This window comes from Nyctibius grandis, chromosome 1, assembly GCF_013368605.1.
Source record: "Nyctibius grandis isolate bNycGra1 chromosome 1, bNycGra1.pri, whole genome shotgun sequence".
Taxonomy (NCBI): domain Eukaryota; kingdom Metazoa; phylum Chordata; class Aves; order Nyctibiiformes; family Nyctibiidae; genus Nyctibius; species Nyctibius grandis.
Window position 1 is genome coordinate 96,158,393 of NC_090658.1, and position 9,153 is coordinate 96,167,545.

At 36.9% G+C, this 9,153-nt stretch overlaps 1 protein-coding gene across 1 annotated transcript in view; it reads left to right on the top strand.

The window, feature by feature from the left end:
• Positions 1-8,926, top strand: part of COL12A1 (collagen type XII alpha 1 chain) — a 105,337-nt gene extending 96,411 nt beyond the window's left edge. Inside the window, exons 62-67 of the mRNA XM_068409744.1 lie at positions 1,099-1,134; positions 1,244-1,310; positions 2,939-3,127; positions 4,206-4,274; positions 5,337-5,507; positions 7,875-8,926. Coding sequence (XP_068265845.1) covers positions 1,099-1,134; positions 1,244-1,310; positions 2,939-3,127; positions 4,206-4,274; positions 5,337-5,507; positions 7,875-8,056 — 714 coding nt within the window. The 3' untranslated portion in view covers positions 8,057-8,926. The remainder of the gene's footprint in view (positions 1-1,098; positions 1,135-1,243; positions 1,311-2,938; positions 3,128-4,205; positions 4,275-5,336; positions 5,508-7,874) is intronic.
• Positions 8,927-9,153: the final 227 nt, after the last annotated feature.

Here is a 9,153-nt window from a genome sequence, read left to right on the forward strand (position 1 = left end):
AAAATCATGCCAAATAGACCAAAGGAAATTATAAACATCCTTCTGAGATCATTGCTGTCTATTTTGAAAATCTTTAAAAATCTATCAAACCAAGCACTGTAATTACATTTTCTTTGGAAAGTATGGTTTGCTCTCTCTCAATGCTTTTCTTTGCTAGCAGTGGAATGCAAACATAAGGCTAAAATCTCAAAACCTTGTGTGAGAGGTGCACACACAAAATTTTGTTTGCAGAGTAGATTGTGCATGCATTATCTCCAGTTGAGCATTTAAAAACATCTTTACAGTATATCTGATGTTTTTGTAGCCATAGACACATACATATATAAAAATTAGAATCAGTCCTTCTGGTTGGCTTCTTACATAGTATTCTTGAAAACCAAAAAACCCACAACAGCCACTAGAGTATTCAAAGGCAAATGGAAATTGCTGTTAAACAAAAGTTACCTCTTGGCAAACGTCAATAATTATAAAGCAGTTCAAGCTAAGACTTCTATGAGACCGTTGTAAGACTAGAAATGATTGAGAATTAGCAGGGAAGCTGTTGTTATGAATAGAATAAGCACTTAATGGCATCTCTCTCCATCTTATGGGTCATCTCTGCATTGCACTTTTTTGCTTAACACAGGGTCTGTTTCTTGTGGGTTCAAGGAGACAGCTACCATTCCTAGACATGTGTTATTCTTTCTAGCTTAGCTTCTTTAAAGGTGAGTTGGCTTAAGACTTAAAATTAAACAATCATATATAATTCGCACAAGACTATTTACCATTTACAGAAGTGTGATGCTAGAAATTCAACTTTCAAATTGCCAGTATGCTCCCAGTGTCAGAATACGTCAGTTTCTTTGGCCCTAATTTGAATTTTTCCTTCAGATCTTTTTCTTCTGAATCTGTCAGTGTGTTTGACTTTACACAAAAGATCACTGCTTGCCCAGTCTTTTCTGGCACCTGCTTTAGCATCTCTGAAATGTAAAGTTCAAGGAGGACCAGGTCTGTCTTCTTGAAGGATTCAAAATGTTTTCTAAAATTCCATGTCTCGAAACTGTAGGTGGGGTGGAATAACATAATCCTTCAGTTTTATTTTTACTGTATTTGTTTTAGGGTGCACCTGGAATGAAGGGAGAAAAAGGTGACAGGGTAAGTCTGTTTTAAAGTCAGTTTTTCTCAGATTTTTTAATTAAACACTATGTCTTTAAAAGCACAGACACTTGCTGATGAAACACTTGTTTTGGTTTTGATTATTTAGGGTGACATTGCTTCTCAGAACATGATGCGAGCAGTTGCAAGACAAGTTTGTGAACAACTGATAAATGGTAAACAGTGTTGCTTGCTTTATTTCTCTGGTAATTTATTACTGGTAATTTATTACTTTGTTTGTTAAAAGAGAAAACAGTGATTTAAATTTAAGGTGAGGGATACTGGCAACAGAGCATAGCAAGAGCTTGAGTGATCTGATAGCTGTCCAATGCCTATGATTTGGTGGAAGAAAATGTAGCACTAAATTTTTGCCAGATCCAGATGGCTAACTTGATCGTGAACTAATCTGTGACCTTTGGAAATACACGTGCAAGTCTAATGCTCTGTACAAGGAAAGTGACTTTCCTTTTGCCAGTCTGGTCCAAAATTACTTCATCTTTGTTATAAAATCAGTATACATTTTCCCATTAAGCATGTCTTATCTTCAGGAGGAGGGAATTGGTGAGAAAAAGGGTGCTCACTGCAGGTACTTTGCTAGCAGGAAAAGATAGATGAGTGTTGGGTAAATACTGTGCACAGAATCAGCTGTGCTATGCAAGTGAAAATTATATTTATTTGGATAAGGACTCCAAATTGTATTTCAGTCCTCTACTGCCACGCAGTGCAGCTCTGCATCCCATGAAAGTGTTCTCTTCAGAAGCTTTCTCTCTGTCCCTGAGGCAGTGCTTTTGCTATCAGCAGACCTGCCGAGGAGGACAGAGACAAATGTGCCCATAAATTCTACTTAATATTATTTCTATAACAAGGGTAGGTGCTGACTGAGGTGAACAGATACACCTTTTGTATCATTAAGAGGGCTTGTGTACAGGGAGGAGGACAGTATGTCCCTTAAAATGTCTGTGATGGCTGCTATTTAAAACATGCCTATTAGTTAGCCATCGCAGAGGAAGGAAAGTACATTCATGAATGTATTAGGCTTATGAATAAGGACGTGTTATCTAGGATCTTTTAGCATCCTTTTTTTGAACTTCCCTGCCTTATTTTTTTCATATTCAGCTCATCTCTTCAGGGTTATGCTAGGACTGGCACATTACACTAGTCAGGTAGGGCTAAATGTGTCCCCCTATTAACAACTCCTTTCTGCATAGCTACATAATGCTGTTGCTTTTGTTCAGAAGCCTTTCTTTGGAAATGAAATGAAATGAAATTTGCCTATATGCAGAAGGTATATAGGTATAAGCCTGTGCATCCTACAGGCTTGAGAAAGTGACTTCATAGACTGTGTGCTGCTAGCTCTACACGTGAATAATTTATACTGTGTTTATGATAGCTTCAGAGCTCTGAAAGTACATAGAAATGTGATGTTCCACCTTTTGAAGTGTAACAAGTCCTTTCCATTCTTCAAAGTAGAAACACCCTGTGATTAGAGCTCTGAGAGCAAGACTGTTGTAAACAAATGCTTATTCTGTGACTTTACCTGCTTTAAAAATATTTTTTTGTTAATGTTATTGGCTTCCAGAATCCCTGTTACCTTTCTTCCCTTCCTCCTCCACTTATGTTCAACGTTCTTATCAGACATTCATCATAAGTCTTCCTAGTTCATCTGTACCAGTTCACCACTAATTTATTGAATGGGAACAAGGATAGGATTTAATGAAGAGAGATAATTTGTTTTTCCTTCCCACTCTGATAGACTTTCACTCATTTCACATGATTTACTGAACCATTTTCTTCTCTTCTGAAGGCCAAATGAGCCGGTTCAATCAAATGCTGAATCAAATCCCGAACGATTATTATTCAAACCGTAACCAGCCAGGGCCACCAGGACCACCTGGTCCTCCAGGAGCTGCTGGGACAAGAGGAGAGCCTGGACCTGGAGGAAGACCAGGATTCCCAGGACCTCCTGGGGTCCAAGGACCACCTGGTGAAAGAGGTGAGTAAATTCAAAGGCAGCTGTATATTTCACAGTGGACATAGTGCAGAGGCTGCCAGAGGAGCAGTCTGATCCCTTTACCATGTCAGACTAGGAAGCCACAGCTAACAGTAGCTTGGTAGGACAGCTGGATTGCCTGAGGGACACTGATGCTCTGGAGGACAAGGTTAATTACATCAGTGCTTTCCTCTGTATCTCCCTTGCTCATGTTTCATGAAACACAAGTTGGTATAACATTTTGGCTTCTCTCTCAGGCTCATAGTATATCCCAGGAAAGTGAATGTTCTCAGAACTCTTCTGGCACTAAACAGCTACATCTTGAAAGGCTGTTTGGAGTAACACAACTCTGATTAAGAGAGAAAATGAGTCATTACCAAGAATAAAAAGTAGGAGCTGAAAGAATTAGGTCTACATCCTTGGCTCTTTGTAATACTCTGAGAGAGGGAAGCAACTCTGAACTGAGTTTGAGCATATGGGTAAACCTATTTTGTGGCTACCTTGGATCACTGCAATGACATGGAGTGTCTGTACTGTTCTGTCTTGTGGCCTTTGCTTATTCCAGCTACTCTACTGCAGCATAGACTCAGTGCTGTGTTTTCTAGCATATATTTTAGCATAATCTTTAAAAAAGACTAGAAAAGAATCAAGGAAGAACTAATTGCTGAATTCTGCTCTTTCTTAAAATTATTTCATCATAACTGTTTCTAAGAAAGTGTAAAGCATCCTTTATAGCAGAAGTATGCAAGCTTGAAAATACCTTCCTGTTTGCAGTTTAAAATAATAAGGTTCTGTGCTGTTTTAAGTGTCTCAAAGACTTTTTTATGTTTGAGAAAGTTTATTCACACTAAATTACTTCTGCATCCTGCTTTATTTTTAGCTCAGTATATTTATAACCAAATTATTTTCCCAAGTACACTTTTGGACATCTGTACAAAATAAAGTCTGACCAGCCTCGTTACATTAAACAATGGGAACTGAATATTAATATCAATGAGAGAGCATGAAGAAATATTTATTGATGTGGTTTCCTTCCTTTGGTTTTTATTGCTTTTCTTTTTTTTTTTTTTTTATTCTGTAGGAATGCCTGGAGAGAAAGGTGAAAGAGGGACTGGATCTCAAGGACCACGAGGTTTGCCAGGACCACCTGGTAAATATTTCTTGTTTTTTCAGATTACAGAAAAGTAAGAGAAAAAGACAACATTTCTTCATAGGGAACCAGACTACATATGGTGAATGAATGTGCTTTACTCTGTCTACTTCATATTTTTGACATATATTAGAGTTTACTGGAAAACCCTGCAAAAAAAAGGGCAATTTAGAAAGATTTTTGGATATGGCTAATAGGTATTTGTCTTTATCTTGTAATTTACTCATCTGGCATGCTTGCTTGTGTGAAAATGTATTTCATGAAAATACCTTGTCCAAAGGTATTTGGATGGATATTTTCATAAGTGTTATCCAATTATATTTTTGCAGTATCTAGTTCCATTTTTCACTTGTTATTACAGAACTACAAATTGTCTCCAGACTACAAAATACTCCCACATGCAGAATTACCAGATGATAGAGTCAGATGACTTGACCATTGGTTTTGTTCTTTGTATCATGCAATTTTGTCCACTGATGCCTTGGCAGAAATCAGCTGCATCATTTGTTTCTGCTTGTAGTTTACTAGGCTAAGCATGATTTTTCATTACAGGACCCATAAGATGCCTTCAGCAAATTGTAGTCCCAGTTACTTGAAGCTTTCCTTTTCTGCTAACCATAATAAGATCAGTTCCAAAAAAAACATTACCTCATCTATCCTGAGGCTACAGGGTAGCAGAATTAATGTACTCCCGTATTTTAATTGAAATCCAGTGTGCTTGTCTAATCTAGTAGTTTCCCTTGAGATCTTCGTATCTTACATGGAGGGGAAATAAACCAGAGAATTCACTGATGTTTCTTACTTGGCTCAAACCTGACTAAATCTGTTTCTGTGAATAAATCCTTAAGTAAGCCACACACAGGGAAGCAACTAATGATGAGTCACATTTCTAGTTTTCTTTTGGTTTTCTTTCTGTTGACCCCCATATAGCAACAAAGTGCAAGTGTTTTCTCACCAAAGACATAGCCTAGACTGTGTAGTCTAGACAGCAGTAATGTTAGCTGTTTTATCAAGCTGTCTCTTAAAGAAAACAACCCCCCAACCTTTCAATTCTAAAATTAGGTCCACAAGGAGAATCTAGAACTGGTCCACCAGGCTCCACAGGATCACGAGGACCGCCAGGGCCACCAGGTCGTCCTGGAAATGCGGGTATTCGAGGTCCCCCAGGGCCACCAGGATATTGTGATTCATCCCAATGTGCCAGCATCCCTTACAATGGCCAAGGATTCCCAGGTAGGTTATGAACAACTTAACTTGCCTTAAATAGCCTTCACAGATGTGGCTGTTCCTATTGAGCTGCTTTACATGAGACAGCCCTGACATACTGAATCACAAGGGAATGGTTACACTGAGCAGGCCTACCTCATTGCAATGTGCAAGTATATGAGCAACCATTTGGACTTTGATGCAGATTTACTTAATGTTATGTGTGGTTTGCTGTAAATAGGAAGTAGTAACTAAATATTTTAGTCTTTTTTTTTTAAACATAGTCGGTTAGTAGTTGATAATGTTGCTCATAGGATTTAAGTGACCATTTTCTTCTTCTTCTTTTTTCCCCTCCATCCCCACCCCTTCCAATCATCTTCAGAACAAGGTTGAATTCTCCATGTTTCTCTCGAAAAATAAAACGAATGCTGTGGTTGGCAATTTCCGTGTGTCTCTTTTTGAGCAATTTCAGGATTATTTATACAAAATTAATTCCTGAAATAAAAATTTTCCACAAAGGAAATCCATTCGGTGATACAGTGCAGACAACTGAAAAAACACCACTGTCCTACAATTTCTACTGTTAAACACCATGGAGTCTCTGATTAACCCTGGGTCATATCAGCCTTCCACTCTGTGATGTAGCTCAAAACAGAAGGCTGCTACTGGAGTCAAAATAAAGGGTCACAGCGGCCACCAATTTCTGATTGGAAAGATTCTAATATATTTTAACGTGGGGATCCTGCAGGACCACAGTATTGTTAACAAATTAATATGTATGCATTGCAACATCTCGAAATTAGTGTATGTGATACTACTATTGGATATGGTTTGCTGTTAGTCTATTGTGCATGTACCCATTAAAAGGAAAAAGAAATTATATATATATATATATATATGTACACACTTGCAGACTCAGTGCTGCTGGGTAAAGAGCCAGATGGTTGTGCAGATTTCACACAAAATTCTTATTTAAATGCAAAAGAAAGAAAATTGTACCTGTGATTCAGCAGTGTTCTCCTTTCTAGTAAGCAGCCATGTATACATATATAAATATATGCCTGTGACTTAACCGTTATGTATTTAGTTGGATGGAAGTATGTTTTTGCGCATCAGATGGACTTTTTAAAAGACTAACATATCTTTGACCTGTTTCAGGTTTCGGCTAACACATTTTCTAAGTCGCCAGTGCTGCTTACAGTTTGAATACATGAAAATCCTGTTTCTGAGATGTTTGCGCACGTGCTTATTAGAAAATGAATCCGTATGGATATCTCACCATGGATATGGTTTTTGAACCATGTTGGCCTCATAGAATGGGGAGATTCTTTTTACTAACAAATCGTGAATGAGATAAAGGACAGTGATGTCAATTCATTAAGCCTGTTGCATTTCAATAATAAAATAGTCTTTATTTTTTTAAAAAAAAGATCCAGACCACCAAAAGCCTCAGTGGTGAAGGAGGCTTATAAAACTACTAACCAGCAAAGGTAATGCCTTTAGAAGAGACAGATTTAACCTGGTAAATGAGAAATGACTTATGTAAATAGTAAACTAATTGTGGCTTGTAAATGATTGGTATGGGACTGTATCCACTAAAATCTGTTAACAACTCTGAGATGCTTTTGCATAAAAGCCTGCTGCTGCTTGCTATATGCCGGAATAACATCTTTGACAACTTATGAAACCTACCTGTCTGTTGCTTGTTACCAACATGTCTGTATTGGGGCATGTGCCTTTTTTAATATGTAATCTTGTTGGATTCTGTAACTGCAGTTATAAATACCAAATCTTTATAATTATTTTTCTTCTGTTTTGCTGTAGTTTTTGGTGTTCCTGAAGCACCAGCTGTAACTCGGTTTGTTACGAGGAACAGCACGAGAAAATGACATGTACTGTATATTGCCACTGGTGATAGTTATGTCTACACTTACTTTCCCATTCTCAGAGAAAATTAGTATATGCCAAGCCCACCTGTTCACTTTACCTGTTTCATGTCTTCTACTAATTACACAGTTTAAAATAAAGTCCACTGCTTGGATTTACTGAATTAGCTGTAAAATATTATTTTTATTTGATTTGCTTTGGTTTTGCTTTTTTTTCAGTTTTGCAAGAACTGGTCTCTTGCATAATTTAAGACTCTTTCTGCAGCATTTTGTGTGTTATAAATACAAAGCCTTTCAAAATTAATTTAAAACTTTTTATTATTTTCCTGCCAAAAAATATTCATGAACAAAGCTAAAAAATACCCCTAGTGAACTATTAATTTATATATTTATTATATGGAAATAAGATTGGACTAACATTTTGTAGACAAACTAACTTTCATTGTATTTGTGGATTCAAAGACATGTGATAACTATTATGTTCAATCGGACAACTATTTTCAACCAGAACCATATGTGCCTGAAAGTGGACCCTATCAACCTGAAGGTGAACCCTTTGTAGTACCTATGGAGTCAGAAAGGAGAGAGGACGAGTATGAGGACTATGGAGTTGAAATGCATTCACCAGAATACCCTGAACATATGCGCTGGAAAAGATCGCTGTCAAGAAAAGCAAAAACAAAACCGTAAAAGATCTGTGTCTTGTTTTGGTTTTTTGGATTGGTGGCTTTTGTTTTTGCTATACTTACATTTGCAGATACACACAGGCAGAGTGCATAACTCCTTTTGCAATATAGCTTTCTGGTCTTTTCATATCAGACACACCCCTGTTTTGTATCTTGCTTATGTGGGGATAGCAATGTGTGTACCTAGAGACTTCATATTGCTCTGGAAATGCTTGTAAAATACTTTTGCTCAGAGTGGCCGCATACAGGTTAATATGTGCATTCAGTTATCCCAGTGCTGCCTTTTCATTAAAATAATGTAAAAACAAATAAATAAAAAAAAAGAAAACCAAAAAACCAAAACAAAAATAACCACAGAGCTGCTGCAAATTTTCTAAGGACTGTGTGCTTTATCTCTACATTTTTCTTCTTTTTCAAATGCATGTTTGCAGTTCAATCAGATCACAGGTCTGTATTATCTAGTTAAAAAAAGAAACAAGCAAAAAATTCCCTCTCCTTCCAATATCATTGTCATTTTCTTCTATTCTTATTTACACTTTGCAGAGCATATACTGCTCATACATCTCCTTTAAACACCACAACCATTAAGTAGCTGAAGTCATTGTATTAACTGGATACAGTTTAATAATGCCTGAAATCTCCTTGTTTGTAGACACAGTAACATTTATGCCAAATTGCAGTCAATCCTGCAGAGATGGAATTGCATGTTTATGTTGTATATTTAGTATGGATTATTTTTTTCAGAATGCATTGTTTCTTAGTTATCAAAAGCAGTTGGAAATTGTTTGCAAGACTATGGATATAGAATTGCTGCTTTTATATTTTAACTGCAAATTGTGAATTTCACTGCCTTATATTATTTATTTCTGAAATGAAAGAGGCATTTTTCAATAAAACTACTGAAAATTTATATATGTCTATTCTTTTTTTGAAAGGCACAGTGAGACTGATGTGTGTGTATCCTATTAGTGTTATTTACTAAATCGTTTGGAAATTCCAGGTACTAAAAATGAACTAGAATGGCAATAGTCTTAAAATAGGTATTTGGGCTGTGGTGCCTAGAGGAGGGTGGATGAAAGCAGGAGAGGCTTCCTCTGTCTG